This window comes from Schistocerca gregaria, chromosome 1 (genome assembly GCF_023897955.1).
Source record: "Schistocerca gregaria isolate iqSchGreg1 chromosome 1, iqSchGreg1.2, whole genome shotgun sequence".
NCBI lineage: Eukaryota > Metazoa > Arthropoda > Insecta > Orthoptera > Acrididae > Schistocerca > Schistocerca gregaria.
Genome location: NC_064920.1, coordinates 456,311,000 through 456,331,793, shown reverse-complemented (window position 1 = coordinate 456,331,793; position 20,794 = coordinate 456,311,000). Strand labels below are relative to the sequence as shown.

The 20,794-nt window shown below is 46.1% G+C and overlaps 1 protein-coding gene across 2 annotated transcripts in view; it reads right to left on the bottom strand.

The window, feature by feature from the left end:
- LOC126352375 (serine/threonine-protein kinase Nek8-like) overlaps positions 1-20,794 on the bottom strand; it is a 125,144-nt gene that overhangs the window by 73,341 nt on the left and 31,009 nt on the right. For both annotated transcript variants that reach the window (XM_050002682.1, XM_050002683.1), the window contains exon 2: positions 7,031-7,121. In XM_050002682.1, the coding sequence (XP_049858639.1) occupies positions 7,031-7,121 (91 nt within the window). The remainder of the gene's footprint in view (positions 1-7,030; positions 7,122-20,794) is intronic.

Sequence of the window (20,794 nt, the reverse complement as noted above, 5' to 3'; positions counted from 1 at the left end):
GCCTGCAAGCGCAAAACAGTGTAGTAAAACACGTCCCAATAGAAACTGGCACACAGTTAATACTCGTGCTGTTTTAGATAACCCGCAACCGCATTTTGAAATTTAAATGACTCAGAATCTAGTATAGTATAATATACATTGGGATAGTGAACTAATCAGTACTGTATCAAACGCTTGCCTTCTCATAATTTTGGCCGTTGTGTGTACTTTTCTGAAATTTGATTAAAAAATTTAGATACAAAAAACGAAGTATTTGCTTCATTTTGAAAGTCCTCCCCACAAATGTGCAGTTTAATAATGCGAGGAAAAATATGCAGGTATCCCCGATTTGATGGTTTATGCAGGATAAATTTGCAATTTCCCTATAAATTGTAGGCTTTTAATTAAAAAAAAGAGGGCAAACTGAACACGGCTGGAGGAAATGAGAAACTGATGAAAATGTGGGTATGTGTTAAAGCCCTTTAAAACTGAAATGTGTCAAACAAAGAGGAAAAAATTAAAAATAAACATGTTTTACACATGAAAAATGCGACATTCGAACAAGAACCTGTTAATAACTGTAGACTGAGATATTAAATGTTTTTTCACATGAAAAATAAGGTAAAATTTTCTATTATTAAGTCAACTGTAGCTGGTGTCTTAACAAAGAGGTAAAATGTATGAGTTGCCAAAACGATAAAAATGTTTCACAGCGGTGGTTGCGAGGTCTTCATTTGTGTCATTGTCTGTGTTCACCTGATTTTGTTTGCGGTTTTAATGGTGTTTCGAGTTCCTTGCGCCTTTATGGTCGGACGGATATCGTCAAAAAATCAAGTGTATCAACACACAAATTTTTGATTTACGAAATATTAAAGAGTCATGTAATTTTGAGCATAAATAATTTCTTCCTAAATTGCTTCTGCTATAATGAGATGTAGTTGCAACTACTCGTGTGTTGAAACTGTTTTGGCACCTTCTGCGAAACAAAGAACCTACAGCGGGCGTCACAAAAACAAGCATCTCAAGGTCATCTGACCTCCCTACAGCTTTGCCAGTTAGCGATAATTTCACACGATTGCGAAATTCGGAAAAAGTATTAGATGTCTCTGTTTGTAACTTACAATATGATGAAGCACTTTGCAAAAAAATTCTTGACAGCTTCTAAGAAAAAAGTAAAAACTAACGTTACAGTAAATTTTGAAGAAAAATATTTTACGTCAACCTGTGGCAAAACAGAACCACTGACATGTTTGGACTGAAAAAAATATATGAACAGGTCTGAAAGTTTATAGATGCCTGTAATACATATTTTATTATGAAGTCAAACTATTCCAAGATTAAAAGAAAAAAAAACACCGTAAGAAGTGTGAAACTGTTCCGCCTGTGTAACGAAAAATGTTGCTGATCGAATTTGCGTTCTGTTGCACCCTATAGAAAATCCCAGCGAGAAAGTTGTTAAGAAAACAATGAATTTAATTTTGGTAACATGTAAGACCTCATTAGAGAATTGTGTCACATATGAACGCATTTCATTTACGAGAAATGCCGTGCGTGGCAACGAGCGAGTACTTTTATACCGCCGCCAGGATTTTAGTTCCAAGGTTCGCCTTAATACGGTCCAGAATGTTACCTGCCTCACGAAAATTTTCAATTTGCTCCTCTTTCTGAGACTTCGACACTGCACTGATCCCCCAAATTGCCGATATACGCTATAAAAAGTAACTGTGCGTACTTTCAGGCCAATATTTCCACTGAAGTCTAGTAAAATATATTTTTGCACGTGGTTTTGTGAAAATCAAGGTTTTTCGAGGTACACTACGAGACGTCTTCAGTACGCAATAAGTGCATTTTACACAAAACTTTGTTCTTGCTGCTACAATGTCTCTGCATTCCATTAAAATTTTTTGACTGTCGGAACACCTTCTGAATCAAAAACGAAGTGTGTAGAGAAGACAAGGAACCGAGTTCTCTGAACAAAAGTAAGTAATTTTTTCGCGGAGATCACCCTGCATTTCTGTAGCCGAAGGATACTCTTCTCTGTTTTAGTATCGAAGTACAAATCTACACATTAAGTTTTTGTTACACTCGTCAAATTTTGTAAATTTCCGTTTTAATTTATATCCCTTTCTTGGAGAATCAAAATACATGCACACGTCTAGAGAGACTGACGATGTTACTTCACTGTTGATACGGAATACAACCGATTCGGAAATGCCGAAAGGTTTTGTGAACTTGCTCAAAATTTGTTATTGCCGGCTTCTTCACTGTTTGCCACAACAATAAAAAACTTGGGTACATTCGAGGTGGCAATTAGATCGTTTTCGATTGTATCTTCGCCCTTTACGCACACCAGCTGGAGTAGCACCACAACCATATTATCTTGCTGATTGTGATCATATTCTTCTCTTGAGCTCCTTGAAGGTATGAGCTATTATCTGTCTCACTCCGTACCAGAATGAGTTCCTGTTTAGCATTTGTAATAATCTGCCCCATGTCCTCAAAGTAGCCCATAAGCATTTTTAAAGGTATGCATGCAGTAAATCATTTGTACTCTGCAACTGTTCTATTCTTTGGATCATCTATGAACCATCCCACATTTTCTAAACCATTCAAATCCGTGAGTGATGCTGCGACACATGTTTTAAGGGTTAGCGTTATGCCAACACTGTATGTACTGTCGATCTCAGATCCATGGATTTCATAGCATATCTCTTGAAACAAGAACACTAACACGCTACATTTAAGCCTGGATCCCAGTGTAGTGTTGTCCGTTTCCTCGAGTGAACCCTCCAAATATATGAAATTCTAACATGAAAGCGTCAGCGGGTCTTGGTGCTGCATGACGATCCTAATATTATCATTCTTTTTTATGGTTTTAGGGCGCAAAACTGCTATGGTCATAAGCGCCCATTTTGTGGCTTAGAAAAGGGTGAAAATAGGAATTTAAATCAGCAGCAATGGGGGCACAACTCAAGGAGGAGGGGAACTAAAAACGAAAGAAAATGTTAGAAAGGTGCTATTGCAAGGGGGTTGTTTTCCCCGAAAAGATCTTCGAATGACTGATGTCATCTCACTAACAATTACAAACACAAGGACGCGTCATCTGCTAAAAGGGAAGATATATTAGGCAATAGCTGTAAACGGGTTCATAGCGGATTAAAATAGGGGCACTGCAGTAAAAGGTGTCTTATTCACGACAGAGCATGGGGACAAAGCGGGGGAGAATCGCGACTTTAAAGATGTAGATGGCTAAAAGGACAGTGTCCAATCCGGAGTCTAGTTAAAATTATCTCCACCCGACGATGAGGCCAGAAGGAAGAGGTCCAAGCACAGGGAAGAGGTATTATGTCTGGTAATTTATTATCCTGAAGTGCAGACCAATGCGTGTGCCATAAAGAGCAACACGACGACATAAAATGCTCTGGAGATCGGCAAAGGCAAAGAGAACAGTATGTAGAGGACGCCTGTCCTCCAACATATATCGTATGCTCTCTGCAGATCAAAAAATATAGCTACCATTTGCCGTTTCCTGAGAAACTTGTTCATGATATAAGTGGAGAGAACAACAAGATCGTCAACTGTGGAACGATACTTCTGGAAAGTTGTTAAAATGTTTCAGGACTCCAGCCACCAGCCTAAACAGCAGTTTACGATATGCTCTAAAAACCTTACAAACAATAATCGTGAGAGAGATTGGGTGATAGCTGGAGGGGAGGTGTTTGTCCTTTCCAGGTTTCCAAACACGAATGACCATAGCTTCCCGCCATCTTCTGGGAAAGGTACTGTCGACCCAAAGTCTATAATAAAGGCGAAGAAGGTAGCACAGACTAGGGTATGATAGACGCAGCAACATTTGGACGTGGGTACCATCTAGTCCCAGAGCAGAAGAGCGAGAGGAGGAGAGTGAATGTCTAGTTTCCCACACAGAAGAAACTGCATTGTATCTTTCGCCATTTTGAGAAGAAAAATCAAGAGGTTGCTCTTGCATTACCCGTTTCTTCAGGAGAAAGGCTGGTGGGTAATTAAAAGAGCTAGAAATCTCAGCAAAGTGTGGACCCATTGAGTTAGAGATTTATGCTGAGTCCACAATGGTACCCTGCACATCAGGGAAAAACTGGACGTGCCGTCGGATTCGATTCCAAACAACTGATGATAGAGTGACGGTATTGACGGAGCTGGTAAAGAAATCCCACCTTGCCTTCTGGCTATTACGTATGATTCGTCGGCATCGTGCACTTAACTGACTTAACTGCTTATAGCAGATAGAGTTGGTCAACGTAGGATGATGGACAACACGAAGAGCACGCCTCCCCTCGCGTATTGCGTCACGGGATGCCTTGTTCCACCAATGAATTGGGGGGGGGGGGGCGCTGGGGCAAAGGGAAGGTACGAGGTATTGAACGTTCATGGGCTGCAATAATAACTTCCGTAACATGAGTGACCTGATCGTCGATCCTAGGAAATTTACTATCATCAAATTTTGCTAGGGGGGAGAAAAGTGTATAATCGGCTTGGGCACATAGATAGCAGTAGTTGTAATCAAAGGACCCATGGAAAATGGTCACTCAAGTATCTATCAGCAAGAGCAAACCATTCAAAGTGCTGAGCTAGCCAAACAGTACAGACCGAAAGGTCTAAATGAGAGTCGGTTAACGTGGAGGCAGACAAAAATGCAGGTTCCCAACTGTTGAGGCAAACAAGATCCACTTGGTGGAAGAGGTCAATCAATAGGGAGCCTCTCGGACAAGGATGCGGAGATCCCCAAAGCAGGTGGTGTGCGTTTAAGTCCACCACCAGCAAATAGGGGGGTGGGAACTGACCAAGGAGATGAAGGAAATCGGCCCTTGCCATTGGTGTGGACGATAGAATGTATATGGTAGAAAGAGGGAAGGTGAATCCAGAAACGGAAAGATGTACAGTGGCAGCTTGGTAGGAACTGAGTAAAGTGACTGGGTGATAATGGATAGTATCACGGAGAAGAATCATAATTCCCCACGTGTTGGGATGCCAGCAACAGAGAGGAGATGAAATCGGACTGATTGGAAATGAGGGAATATCATGGGGACATAGCTTTGTTTCCTACAGACAGAAAATGAATGGGGAGTAGGATCTTAAGAGGACCGAGTTCATCCAGATTGGAGCGAATTCCGCAAATATTCCAATGGATAATTCACATAGGGTGGACGAAAAAAGGAAAAATCTCACCATGGTTGCCGTCAACTTAGCAACCGCCGAGAGGCGGTGGCCCATGGCGTGGAATGGCATTCGGCCAGCGGCAGGAGATCCTGATCCATGGGTTGTTCGGGGGCATCTCCTGCCACCAGTAATCGGCTGGTTAACCAGCCGCCAGTGATGCATCTTGGCGACACAGAAGATGGCCGAAGGTCGCTACCGCTGGGTGGCGCAGTAGGAGAGACATACTGTGATGGAGAAGGAGAGGAACTGTTTCTTATGAGTTTTCATGGAAGCAGGACGTTGAGATGGAGGAGGAGTTGATGGTTGTGAGGTCTGCGTATGTAAAAAATTTTCACCAGTGGGCTCTTTTTGGGGGGTCAGGGCGTCCGATTTTGGGGCCTGTGATTTAGCAGGAGCTGATGAAGGTTGAGTCTTAGAGTGAGCGGGCGATAGTGGGGAGGTGGAACGAGCGATATTTGGGTTGGCCAATCTGATGAACGTGGCAATAAAGTTGAGATCGGAAGCCTGTGTGGTTACCTCCTTAGTAGGTCGAGGAGAGGCGAGGACAGTGCTATATTTGCGCACTGGGAGCACTTTGGGTTTTCTACTGGAGAATAATTTATGAGCAGGAAAGGCAGACACCTTTTCCTCCACTCAGATTTCCAGTATAATTCGTTCATCTTTGAAAATAGAGCAAACGCTGGAGGAAGCAGCGTGATCGTCCGTACAATTGATGCTACGAGCAGATAGGGATGGACGATCACCCACATTGGCATCCCTAGCACAAGATTTTTCTCACTTTTTGTGACTATTTTATAGTTTTTGTATGTAAAAGTTCCAATTTTAAAAGAAAATTTAATCAAGTAGGAATCGGACATTCCTTATTTAACGGATTTGTTTACTTGATTTAATGAAGTTAACTTGCATTTACAATGTACAGTCTAAATCTGACAAAAACGAATGCCATCATTTAAGCTTTTCCTCCCGGAATTAAACTAATCAAGCCCAACATTGGACGGCACGAATGTTCCCAGTTTCCCCAATTTGTCAGACACTCCTTAGACGACTTCGTTTCAACCTACGTCCAACATTTAAATGTCCTTGATACGGAGTTTTGACTAGGTCTGAGGATGATTTTGCTCAATTCGTACCGTGGTATTGAAGAAACCTATGTACTGTCAGGCAGTCCTGTATCTAGCCTAACAAATGTGTTATTGATAATGAGTTTTCCTTGGCGCTTTCGAGCATAATTAGGACCTCACCACCGCATCTCGCCCAGCTGTGTCCTGACGACTGTATCCCTGTAGTATTACAAGAAGTATTACTTACGATAAAAAGGAATACATTCGATTCTGCCTTCAGAGAGGTACCTGTTACTTATACTGTATTATGGACTATTGCGAGAAAGTTTTTGATAGCTTTATCTTTAAACCTCGGGAAAGGGCTCGCCGCACCGTTACCAGTCTTCCTAAAAAAAATTCGGAAATCACTGAACGAGGACGTTTAAGTTTCAGTCTAACTAAACTTAAGCCTCCCACTAAAAGCATTTTGTATCAATTTTATTAAATCTGAGTTTTGTTGCAATTTAAATTAATAAATGTATAAAAATTAACATTAAGTTTTCTATTCGACACTTTTATAGTTAAACCTACAAAAGTCAGCGGCACTGTATCAGCTATCAAAAACAAATTTGAAATTGATGAATTTGTAAAAATTCAGTGTATGAAAGGCAGAGGATTTACCCGGAACAAAAAAAATTGACATGTAGTCTACGAGGCAGGAAAAGTTTGGGACGCTCTGGTCCACACTCTAGCAAAGAAATCATGTGGCTTACGACGAGAAGTGTGCGAAATTGGCGTCGGAGAGAGAGACTTACCTCCAGTTCGCTGTCAGTCATCTGCGAGATGGATACACGTTTCACGACCACCTGCTGGCCATCTGAACGCCTCTCGCAGAGATGCACTGCTCTGAAACAATAAAATGGTACGTAACAGAGTCTTGCAGTCGTGCAGATATCCAAATTACTCTAATTCATATTGCGTTGTCAACCTCAGTTTTAAGGTTTCGTTAACATAGAGGGTGGTTACAATTACGCTTCCGCTACTTCATGCAATGTAGACGGGAAGCTGATTACTGTATGTTGTGGTTGGCAGGAGAGCCAACACCGTGTTACTAGAGGAGGCCGAAAGGCACGCGATTTACCTCACGCAGGCTGGCGTGAGTTCTGGAACAGGACAAGGAAATTAGAATTTAGAAACAACGGACGTAGCTGGTGGAATACCTAACTTTAATCCATTACTGATAAACGTCGCTCTTGACGGTGCATAGTTCACAACATCAATAGTAACTGATAATGGCACCTTGCTGGGTCGTAGCAAATGACGTAGCTGAAGGCTATGCTAAACTATCTTCTCGGCAATTGAGAACGTAAGTAGACAGTGAACCACCGCTATCAAAGTCGGTTGTACAACTGGGGCGAGTACTAGGAAGTCTCTCTAGACCTGCCGTGCGGCGGCGCTCGGTCTGCAATCACTGATAGTGGCGACACGCGGGTCCGACGTATACTACCGGACCGCGGCCGATTTAAAGGCTACCACCTAGCAAGTGTGGTGTCTGGCTGTGACACCACACTGTATAGGTACCCAACTTCATAGGTACGATAGTGTCATGACTTGCTATTACGCGAATGCACTGGTACGGCGACGAAAGACTGAAAGAAGCATCAGTGTGGATTACAGATGCAGCAGCCAGCTTGGATCTGGACAAGGCGAACATGACTTTACTCGTAAAGCTTTTTTTTTATAGAAAACACAACTTCAAGTATCTAAGCATTAAAGGAATGCGGTGAGATCATTTTTCCGTACTGAGACCGCAAAACATGATTCGGAAGTTCGAATTAACTGGCGATTTAGGAATTGCTCCTGCGAGAGGCCGTCGGACAACTGCACCACAAACTGTTGAAGCCCCTTTTACCATGGCTGAAAATGCTGGACGCAAAGTGCGATCTTCAAGCAGTTCACGAGCTGTGTCACGAAAGATGAACATTCCATGGTCTACCATTCGAGGAGTGTTGCGAATAATTTCGAAATGGTATCTCTAGTGCGGTTCCAGGCTGTCATGGACGCAGATGGTCTCCACCGTTGTTAGTTATCCGTATCACTTGAAAGGAACTGGATAAGGCGACAATATCTGTTCTGTCAATGGCTTTGAGCACTATGCGACTCAACTTCTGAGGTCATCAGTCGCCTAGAACTTAGAACTAATTAAACCTAACTAACCTAAGGACATCGCACACATCCATGCCCGAGGCTGGATTCGAACCTGCGATCGTAGTGGTCGCACGGTTCCAGATTGTAGCGACCTGTTCTGTCATTAGGTCTGAATTTTACTCTAGTTCCAAAAACATGACCTAAAACTAAAATCAACAGCAGCATCGAGCAAGCTGTCTTTGTGCTACCATATGAAACCGGCGAAGACGTTAGAAGGGAGACCTGCAGGATACTTCACAAAGACAAAATACAGAAGAATAACGTCTCAGAGGCAGAATTCACGGCTATAGATGGCGTCTGTGAGGACAGTGACACAGTCGTCCTTGCGGATGACAAAGGCGAATTTGAGAGTGTTACAATTAGATCACTATTGACAGGAGATTGTGATACTACAACCGCATTTGGCATACGAGTACAAGCAAGTGAAAAGGACCCTACACCAGTTGTGGCAAGGAAGATCATCTCACTCAACAACTCAGGCCTAGACAAGGATATGGTCAGAATGCTGTCCCATAAACCGCTGCTGTCACCATAGCATTATGGTTTCCCAGATATACAGAAAGAGTGTTCCATTACGTCTGATAATGAACACTATAAATCTGGCAATGTATAACCCACCTAAACATCTGGCACGGCTACTAAAACGTCTCGCGAGTCACTGACCACACAACTGCAAGAACTCGACCAATTCCGAAAAAAATAAAAATTTTAAAAGATCTAGAGATACTTATGGACAATGGTGACAATCAGCTTCGATGTCACGTCTCTCTTTACACAAGTGCCGCTAGAAGATTCCATGGTACTACTAACGAGTCACTTTGACAGTGACAGGTGAAACTGCTTCAATACACACATTCATAACCACTTTCTTCCAGTTGGTGGAAAGTTCTATGAACAGACAGATGGAGTAGTCATGCAATCTCCTCCAGTGTCGGGGATCCCTAATTTACATATTTAACGTTTCAAAGCAACAGCTTTCGAAACCGTGCACCTGACGCCAAAATCGGTCTTGCAGATATTTGGTAGCATAGTGAAGAATTCTCGTGTTACCATAATAGCATACACAATGTCAGGTTTACTACGGAGATGGAAGAAAACGGATGCCTACTGTTCCTAGACATTCTTACGAAGGAGAATCAAGATGGCACAATGGGACATTCTGACTACGAATCTGTACGTCAACGGCAATATTAGCAAACATCTAATGAAACGCAATTCTCATTGTGCTCACCACTCATATAGATCGGTTGGTTGGATTCGAGAAGGACCAAACTATGCAGTCATCAGTCCCTCCGTTCTTGAATAAATAGAACTGATAAAACCTCACTCTAAGAGGGAGGTGGGAGTGGGAGGTCAACGGGGAGTGGGAGGGGAAAGGCGTGTGGGAGGGGAAAGGCGTGTGGGAGGGGAAAGGCGTGTGGGAGGGGAAAGGCGTGTGGGAGGGGAAAGGCGTGTGGGAGGGGAAAGGCGTGTGGGAGGGGAAAGGCGTGTGGGAGGGGAAAGGCGTGTGGGAGGGGAAAGGCGTGTGGGAGGGGAAAGGCGTGTGGGAGGGGAAAGGCGTGTGGGAGGGGAAAGGCGTGTGGGAGGGGAAAGGCGTGTGGGAGGGGAAAGGGGAGTGGGAGGGGAAAGGGGAGTGGGAGGGGAAAGGGGAGTGGGAGGGGAAAGGGGAGTGGGAGGGGAAAGGGGAGAGGGAGGGGAAAGGGGAGTGGGAGGGGAAAGGGGAGTGGGAGGGGAAAGGGGAGTGGGAGGGGAAAGGGGAGTGGGAGGGGAAAGGGGAGTGGGAGGGGAAAGGGGAGTGGGAGGGGAAAGGGGAGTGGGAGGGGAAAGGGGAGTGGGAGGGGAAAGGGGAGTGGGAGGGGAAAGGGGAGTGGGAGGGGAAAGGGGAGTGGGAGGGGAAAGGGGAGTGGGAGGGGAAAGGGGAGTGGGAGGGGAAAGGGGAGTGGGAGGGGAAAGTGGAGTGGGAGGGGAAAGTGGAGTGGGAGGGGAAAGTGGAGTGGGAGGGGAAAGTGGAGTGGGAGGGGAAAGGGGAGTGGGAGGGGAAAGGGGAGTGGGAGGGGAAAGGGGAGTGGGAGGGGAAAGGGGAGTGGGAGGGGAAAGGGGAGTGGGAGTGGAAAGAGGAGGAGGAGGAGGAGGGGGAAAAGGAGGAGGAGGGGAAAGAGGAGGAGGAGGAGGGGAAAGAGGAGGAGGAGGAGGGGGAAAAGGAGGAGGAGGGGAAAGAGGAGGAGGAGGGGAAAGAGGAGGAGGAGGGGAAAGAGGAGGAGGAGGGGAAAGAGGAGGAGGAGGGGAAAGAGGAGGAGGAGGGGAAAGAGGAGGAGGAGGGGAAAGAGGAGGAGGAGGGGAAAGAGGAGGAGGAGGAGGGGAAAGAGGAGGAGGAGGAGGAGGGAGGAAATAGGAGGAGGAGGAGGGAGGAAATAGGAGGAGGAGGAGGGAGGAAATAGGAGGAGGAGGAGGGAGGAAATAGGAGGAGGAGGAGGGAGGAAATAGGAGGAGGAGGAGGGAGGAAATAGGAGGAGGAGGAGGAAGGAGGAAATAGGAGGAGGAGGAGGAGGAAGGAGGAAATAGGAGGAGGAGGAGGAGGAGGAAGGAGGAAATAGGAGGAGGAGGAGGAGGAAGGAGGAAATAGGAGGAGGAGGAGGAGGAAGGAGGAAATAGGAGGAGGAGGAGGAAGGAGGAAATAGGAGGAGGAGGAGGAAGGAGGAAATAGGAGGAGGAGGCGGGGGGAAAGAGGAGGAGGAGGAGGCGGGGGGAAAGAGGAGGAGGAGGCGGGGGGAAAGAGGAGGAGGAGGCGGGGGAAAGAGTAGGAGGAGGCGGGGGGAAATAGGAGGAGGAGGCGGGAGGAAATAGGAGGAGGAGGCGGGAGGAAATAGGAGGAGGAGGCGGGAGGAAATAGGAGGAGGAGGCGGGAGGAAATAGGAGGAGGAGGCGGGAGGAAATAGGAGGAGGAGGCGGGAGGAAATAGGAGGAGGAGGCGGGAGGAAATAGGAGGAGGAGGCGGGAGGAAATAGGAGGAGGAGGCGGGAGGAAATAGGAGGAGGAGGCGGGAGGAAATAGGAGGAGGAGGCGGGAGGAAATAGGAGGAGTAGGCGGGAGGAAATAGGAGGAGGATTCGGGAGAAAGTAGGTGGGGGAGGCGGGAGAAAGTAGGTGGGGGAGGCGGGAGAAAGTAGGTGGGGGAGGCGGGAGAAAGTAGGTGGGGGAGGCGGGAGAAAGTAGGTGGGGGAGGCGGGAGAAAGTAGGTGGGGGAGGCGGGAGAAAGTAGGTGGGGGAGGCGGGAGAAAGCAGGTGGGGGAGGCGGGAGAAAGTAGGTGGGGGAGGCGGGAGAAAGTAGGTGGGGGAGGCGGGAGAAAGTAGGTGGGGGAGGCGGGAGAAAATAGGTGGGGGAGGCGGGAGAAAATAGGTGGGGGAGGCGGGAGAAAATAGGTGGGGGAGGCGGGAGAAAATAGGTGGGGGAGGCGGGAGAAAATAGGTGGGGGAGGCGGGAGAAAATAGGTGGGGGAGGCGGGAGAAAATAGGTGGGGGAGGCGGGAGAAAATAGGTGGGGGAGGCGGGAGAAAATAGGTGGGGGAGGCGGGAGAAAATAGGTGGGGGAGGCGGGAGAAAATAGGTGGGGGAGGCGGGAGAAAATAGGTGGGGGAGGCGGGAGAAAATAGGTGGGGGAGGCGGGAGAAAATAGGTGGGGGAGGCGGGAGAAAATAGGTGGGGGAGGCGGGAGAAAATAGGTGGGGGAGGCGGGAGAAAATAGGTGGGGGAGGCGGGAGAAAATAGGTGGGGGAGGCGGGAGAAAATAGGTGGGGGAGGCGGGAGAAAATAGGTGGGGGAGGCGGGAGAAAATAGGTGGGGGAGGCGGGAGAAAATAGGTGGGGGAGGCGGGAGAAAATAGGTGGGGGAGGCGGGAGAAAATAGGTGGGGGAGGCGGGAGAAAATAGGTGGGGGAGGCGGGAGAAAATAGGTGGGGGAGGCGGGAGAAAATAGGTGGGGGAGGCGGGAGAAAATAGGTGGGGGAGGCGGGAGAAAATAGGTGGGGGAGGCGGGAGAAAATAGGTGGGGGAGGCGGGAGAAAATAGGTGGGGGAGGCGGGAGAAAATAGGTGGGGGAGGCGGGAGAAAATAGGTGGGGGAGGCGGGAGAAAATAGGTGGGGGAGGTGGGAGAAAATAGGTGGGGGAGGCGGGAGAAAATAGGTGGGGGAGGCGGGAGAAAATAGGAGGAGGAGGAGGGAGGAAGGAAATAGGGGGAGGAGGGAAATAGGAGTGACTAATGACTGGGGCATGGAGGAAGAAGCACTGGTAGACAAGATACACACTTAAGATAAAATAAACCACATAAAGAAAGGGTTGGTAAAGCAGAGGGCAGGGGTGAACCACCAATCCCAGTCGAAGCCAGTTCAATCGAGGCAAAGGGGGTAGCAAGGCGGCCTGCCATCCCCTCCACCCACCGATAAGGTTGTAGGTCTCACCCTTAAATAAAACGATAAAATCCCGCATCACGCAGAAATCTTAAAACTAGATCAGCCACTGAGACATTGTCAGCTAACGCCAGGGGGCAGCGAGTCAGAAAGCTAAAAGTCCATGGCAGGGCGGCTAAGTTGAGACAGTCTAGTAAGAGGTGAACTAAGTCAACATTGTTCCACAATGACAAAGAGGGGGGTCCTTAAGACGGAGGAGATAACCGCGCATCAGACAGACCAACGGAGGCTCCCTGCTTAGACCCATCTGTAAAAACAGCTATATGGTCGTGGTACATAAAATGTCAGAATATAGCATTAAAAACAGAAGCAGAATTGCTCTCTCTCCTGTACTGCACCACATCTAAAATACCTCTGGGCCTCTCCAATAAGCAGGATGGCAGACAGTTAAAACCCTGGATTTGGAGTCGTGCTGGCTCCAAACTTAGTGACTCCAGCAAACGCTGCACGTGGATCCCAAATGGCATCACTGCTCGTGGGCAGTTGGAAAAAAAAAGAGGCATTCCAGTGGTGGATGAGCAACAGTACAGTGTTCAGGTGAAGTTGGAGCTGCAAGGAACTTACACATCCGATGCACCATTAGGAGCTGGTGCCATGTGGTAAGTGGTGGTTCCCCTGCCTCAGCACAGATGCTAGGTATGGGACTGGTCTGATAAACACCCATGGCCAGCCAAATCCTATCATGACGGACAATGTCAAGGATATACAAGTAAGAGGACCTCACTGACCTGTACCCCATGCAACAATAGTCCAGCCATAAATGCACAAAAACCCGATAAAACTGGAGGAGACACATACTGTCTGCTCCCCAAGACCTGTGGCTAAGTCACTTTATGATGTTCAGTGCCTTCATGGTTCTGGCTTTCAGCTCTCGCAGGTGTGATGACCATGACAATCTGGAGTAAAAAATGAGAAACCGCACTGTTCTCTAAAATGTAGGATGGTGTTCCCCATATTCAAGGCAGTCAAATTAAAATGACGACGATAACGATTACAATGAACACACACTTATCTGCAGAAAAGTGAAAACCTTCTTTGCAGCCCACTCCTCTAACCACTGCACTAACTTGCAACTGACAGCTCACCATTGTGACATTGGAGAGGAACAGCAAACAGCAAAATCGTCTACAAACAGGAGCACTATACAGGACTCCTTACCATAGAAGTGATGCTGTTGATGGCTGTGGCAAAGAGCGTAACACTTAAAACACTGCCCTGAGTAACACCATTCTCCTACTCAAATCGATCAGACAATGTGTCACCAACTCGGGTCCTAAAAAACCGCTGAGACAGGAAAGACCGCATGAAGATGGGGAGGTGACCATGAGAGCCCCCCTGATGCAGTTGTGTGAGACTATACTGTCTCCAAGTAGGATCATATGCCTTACTTATATCGAAAAATATGCCAGTACAGTGATGCTTATGGAGTTGAGGTCGTTACCTGTCTGCCATATTATATTAAAACATTCAGAGGATGATTTCCCTTGATGCCGCTGGCAAATGTCGAAAGTATGCAGTACTGAGTTTGGTGTGACTGGGTTCAGTGACACCACTCTCAGGCAGTGCCGATTCAAGCTCACACATGGAGAAGGGGAGTTTTAGGCCTCAGAACTCTTGGACCTGAAGTCCAACTTTCCCCTCTCTACAGTCTCACGACAGCGACGGAAATCAGGATCCTGGCTTGCATTGGCAGCACTTTGTGCAAAATGTTTGGCCAGCATCTGAGCAATGTCTCTGGGTGGTGTTTGAAGGCACCCATGTTTCAGCACCGCTGCTATCTGTAAATGACTGTGTTTACTGGAAATCCTCCACATGGCTTCCACTACTTTTATAGACGAAGTGGAATGCTCGATGGAGTCTAAGAACGCTTACCATGACCTTTTCTTGTTCTTCCTAATGACGCATTGACCCTTGGCCCTTGCGACTCTAAAGGCCCTAAAGTTGTCTACTGTTGGTCAGCATTTAAAATGTTGAAGAGCCACACGCCTTTCCCAGTTCACGGAATGACACTCAACTGTCCACCAAAGAACTGGTCCCCTCCCAAGATGACCTGAGGACTGTGGGATGGAGAAGTCAGCTGCATGTTGAACCACTTGTGTGATGTAGCCCACCCATCCTTTGATCCTGTCACAGTGTTAGAACTCAGCCAGCAGCTGAAACGCGTCCAGTTAACCCTGCTGACTATCTATTTTGGGGGCTTAACTTCAGGTGGTGAACCATTTACTAGGTGAAGGCAGATTGGGGCATGGTCACAGGAATGAAGGTCGTTAATGACCTCCCACTGAACAGAGTTGGCAAGGACAGGAGAACAGAAAGAGGTCGATGGCTGAGAATGACCCAGTAGCAGTAGGGAAATGTATGAGTACCCGTGTTTAGGATGCACAGCTCGAGAGACGTCATGAGGCCCTCCAAACCCCAACTCCAAAGGCAATTATTGGTCGAGCCCCACAGGACATGATGACATTGAGGTCTCCCAGGAGGACGGATGATCACAGGATTTGTGCAATAAAATCCATCAGAGCCTCAGAGTCTAACGCATCTTGTGGAGGTAAATACAGTGAGCAAACACTGATCCTTCGACAAACGCATTTGAACTGCAAATGCTTGCAGGTCAGCAGCCAATGGGAAAACAGGAGTGGTACATATTAGTGACAAACACTGACTCCTCCCTTGGCCCTTTCCCCTGATAGGTCATCCTTGCTGTATAGTGCATATCCCTGTAGCACAGGGCCATCTGTAAAATGAGTTTTTTTGTAAACGAAACATAATAGAAGTGCCTCCACATGAATTCTGAACCCATTCATGTTCCACTGTAGTATGGAAGCCATGTCATCAGTGCAGTTTTAATTTACCCCTATCTTTGCACAGGGGAAGTGAAGTACTTTAAGAGCGAGGGGGAGTGGAGGGGCTGCCTGGATCCAAGGCATCCAACTCCATAATATGCTCCTCATCAGTCAGATGGAAAGAATGACGTCTGACTGCGTTCGGGACAGCTTTCGATCCGAACGTCGTGATCCTTTCCCTGCACCCCGTCCCTTCGAGGATGAGGGGGAAAGGAGCATTGAGAGGCACTCTGCTTTTCTTGTACCTTCGGGATGCTCGCTGCAGAATTGTTTTTGGTCTTTCCTGGTGCAGCTGCCTGGGATACATTGTCCTTACTCTTTTTCCCTTGAAATGTATACGTGCAAATACAGGTGCTTGTGGAGGATACAGGCACACTAGGCATAGTCGGTGCCTAAGCGTCCTCATTGGGAATAGGTTTCTGCGCCATGGAAGAATATGAGGTGGCAAAGACAGAGGGTTTCGTCGCCTTATATTCTTTCCTGGCTTCAGCACAGATGATGCGCTTGGTCACTTTTATCTCCTATATTTTGAGTTCTTCAGCAAAAACAGGACAATCTCGGTTCTGGACTGGGTGGTTCCCAAAGCAGACGATGCAGAACGCCAGAGACAGGCAGTCAGTCTTAGCGTCGTGAACGGCTTTTCCGCAGTTCTCGTTGATCACTTGACCTACACAGCTCTTGGTTGTGTGACAAACGCTGGCATTTATAGCACCACATAGGGTTTGGAATGTAAGGCCGAGCATTAAGTCGAAGGAACCCTGCAATGATATGTTCAGGCAGTGTCGGAGAATTGAATGTAACAATGAAAGTGGCAGTTTTTCCAGTTGCTCCATTATTCCTGCGCGTTCGTTGCTCCACATTAACTATTCCTTGGAGTGCCCATTTTTGCTTCAGTTCTGCTATGTCCATGTCCATGATGTCTCGGCATGTGGCAAAGCCCTTACTGGAGTTGAGAGAGGTGTGCATCTCAACAAGGATATCATAGTCACTCAGTTTCTGCGATTTCTTAAGGTGGTCTACCTGCTTTGACCTGTTAGTTTCGACCAACCCTTATGGCTATAAAAGGGGGACACTTTTTCAAATTTCTGTTACTGCAGTCCGAAGTATTCTTATTATCAGGAGGACTAGCCCATCTCATTCTTTTCGATGAATGGGTGTGGATACTTCCAGGCGGTACACCCTTCCCACTGGGAGGAGATGATGATTTCGAGGGTTCCATCTTGGTCCCACGAGCACCTAGGGAAATAAAGGTCTACTCAGGCAGAGCCCCACGTGCCTGAGTAATACTTATACAACTGAGGTGCTGCAGGTTCCCCAGAGGTTGACTACCGACGACTATTCTACCTCAACAGCCATATATCCCATCAGTGCACAGCACAGCTTGAGATTGGGGGATTTTTTTGTAGAGGTTTATCCCATCCTTGTGGTCTGGGAGGTGAAGCCAAGACCCCCGATCGCTGAGACACAACGTTATACCGCCGCTTGCTGAAGCATGCCCAGAGCATATGGTGAAAGGGGACTGGCGGCGCTTACCAGTCCCCACCTCAGGGACCCCGGGGTCGCCAACCCGGTACCCAGGAAATCAATGCTGAGCTCCTGAGGGGTCGTGCTTGTGGGCTTTCAAAAATCAAATGATGAAATGATGTGAGGTGGTGGCCCTCAACTATGTACCCTCCGACTAAGAGTTGCAATATTAAAAGTTTTGGCTGCTTTCGTTGTCTAGGGGCTGGTATATGTAATTGGAGCATTTCAAGCCAAATACTGCTGAGTCTACAGTATATGTTAAGAAGACACACATGAATCGAATTTTCGAAGGTTCCAATCATGCGGCAATTGCGAAATTTGAATGTAACATAGAAATATATAAATGAAAGATTACAATTAAATGAAATCTGCAGGTACTAACTTAACGACTTTAAATGATGAGTACAATAGTAGAAGCACTTTTGAGAATGCAGTATATTTCTGCAAAACACTTATTGGTATCGAAGGTCCAGTAATTAAATAAAATGTAAGTTGAATTCAGGGAAACAATAGATTCCTACTGCACGTAATTAGCTATGAACAACAACATAGCTCGCGAGATATTCACTTCTAAACGAACGCTATGTCTTCACTGTAGAAGCCACGGAAATCTACAAAGTGCTCAAGTTGACACTAAGTATTTCTGTCTGCCGCGACCACGTGCAAACCGCTCCACTCTCCAAGTTCTTCCCGCGACTGTGCGTCCGTCGCTCCGTCGGCTCCAGCACTTCCCGTGTCCTGTGCGACCGTCCCTCGCGCCGCACTCTTCAGAACCCCCGTGTCCTCTCCGGAAAAATATGCTCCTCCCCAACCTCAATACGTGTCTCTTAGTAACGAGCGCTGTGATTGGCTAGAGCGCTCCCTCCATATCTCCAACACAACGTACACTCACAAACATATTGAAACACATACGAAATACTGGATTTACATTTAAATAACTTTTAATTAAATAAATATTCCTACGGCTGGACCATAAACATGCTCTAACACACATTATTAAATACTTAAATTAAATAAACATATATCAAAGGAATAGCAACAAATGGTAGGCCAGTAGCCTAATGTTTCCGTTCTTTATAAAACACAGTAAATATTTAACCAATTTCTTCATGAATACTATATATCAGATATAAACAAAGTCATAGATGAATAAATATATTTATAAGCATGATGCTACCGTTTTTTCGTGTAACTGAAGTACTTAAGGCCTTACGCGAAAGATAGTAATCGGCCACTCTGACCTCCAATAACTCGTACACTGTTTAAAAAAAATAGCTCTGAGCACTATGGGACTAAACATCTATGGTCATCAGGCCCCTAGAACTTAAAACTACTTAAACCTAACTAACCTAAGGACATCACACAACACCCAGTCATCACGAGGCAGAGAAAATCCCTGACCCCGCCGAGAATCGAACCCGGGATGCCTTATTTAAGTTACATGTCAGTAATTCATACCAATTTAGGTTTACACTAATAGCTTTCTAAAAACACTGATTGATGAAGTCTGAAGAACCGTTTAGATTTTGGAAATTCGTTGTTGGGTGTTACTTGTATAATTTATCGTCAGATACCAAACTTTAAACTGATAAATATATTGAAAATCTGATTACACCATCAGAATCGTCGTGCAGATAACAGTAATGTACATGTTTCTTTTGAGGTATCATTGAGGCATCATAATTCATCTGGCTACTATTAATTTCTATACGAACTGTGAAATGTCTGCCATGATGGTTTCACGAAGTCCGCCATCTTTGGCACTCTCGGCATACACATCTCCATCAACACAAACCACCGTCCTCGTCAGAGTGTCACCATGGGATTCCCAGCCACGCGATCGGGCTGGACCCCTCTTCCTTCGGACAACGTCCGAAACCACATGGTCGACCTGCCGAGCGGCCCACGCGGCCAGGCCAACTCCGAACTTTGAATATTTTCAGGGAGCCACAATTGGCCCGGAACCTCACATGCTTCTGTAACCAAGTTAGCCAAGTGTTTGGTGTTTCAAGAGGAACCGAGCGAAGATTTATATCGCATGCAGGTAAATGGAAAAACATCATCCGCAAAATCACAACACCGACGGAAGTGTGTCAAGTGATCGTGACAGACGGCCGTTGAGGAAGATTGTGACGGAAAAAAAAAGGGGACGACAGCTGAAAAAATTCATGGTAGGACTGAATGTCGCACTCGCGAATCTTGTTAGAACCAAAACAGCATGGAATTGCAGAGCGAGTTGGAATTCCGAAACCCCTAATCAGTAATACAAATACCAGTAACAGGAAAACCGTTGTGCCGAAGTTATAAAACGTCGGTTATAGAGCAAAACCGTTGTGCCGAAGTTATAAAACGTCGGTTATAGAGCAATGTAAGAAAATAATTTGGTCGGATGTGTCTTTCATACTGTTTCCAACTTCTGGCCGAGTTTACATTCCAAGAGGGGAACATTTTGGGGGTGGTTGATGATTGGGCGGCCACATTGTGGTATTCCATGGGCTTCATCGTTACTCTGCAATGACGCAATATTGTGAAGGATTATGTGACCATTTTGGCTGATCAGGTCTATTCCATGGTACAATGTTTGTTCCCCAATGTGATGTTGTGCTCAAATACGACAGGACCCTCTTCACACAGCTCACATCATCCAGAGCTCATTTTGTGAGCACTAGGATGAAATGTTGCCTCTACCGTTACCTTCACACTCACCATATCTCAAAATTACTGAGCCCTTGTGGTCTACTTTGGAGAGAAGAGTGCGTGATCGCTGTACACCTCCATCGTCGTTACTTGAACTTGCCACTATTTTGCTGGAAGATCCTCTCACAAGGAGTACATGACTTATTTATCCGTTCTGAGACGACAGGAAGCTGTTTTGAATGCCTAAGGGCTTCCTACCCCATATTAGGCATGGTAATGTGTTGTGTCTTTAATGTTTCCTTATTTTTGTCCAACCTGTGCAAATCTGTCGTGCAATATTTTTATAATTGAGTAACTAAAGGCACATTTTTTACGTTTATGATTATTATTTTGTATGATATGAAGATCAGCGCTACTGTAGAGTAATATACAAATATAAACAAACAGGATGAACAGAGTATACGTGATCAGCACAGAAAAGGTCAACACGACAAAACGAATATGCCTGGTTACAATAATAATCCAAACCGTGCTTCTAATGACGCGAATACCGGTTACGTAACCAGTAAATGGAATTATGGCGACACTAACTCGGGAAACGGTACGAATCATAAGTGAAAGTTCAGAGATGGAAATAATTACTATGACGTTAACCACGATTTAAAAAAAGCACAGTGGAAAAAGCGGATTAGAAATAAATGGAGCAACAACAACAATTCTCCGAATCAGTCAAACACAAATGGGCGGAACAAGGACCAATATCCGAATAGTAATAACGGCTATCAATGGCCAATTCGAATCCTTCCTCTGGCATGTCTGTGTGTGATGTCCTTAGGTTAGTTAGTTTTAAGCAGCTCTAAGTCTAGGGGACTGATGACCTCAGATGTTAAGTCCCATAGTGCTTA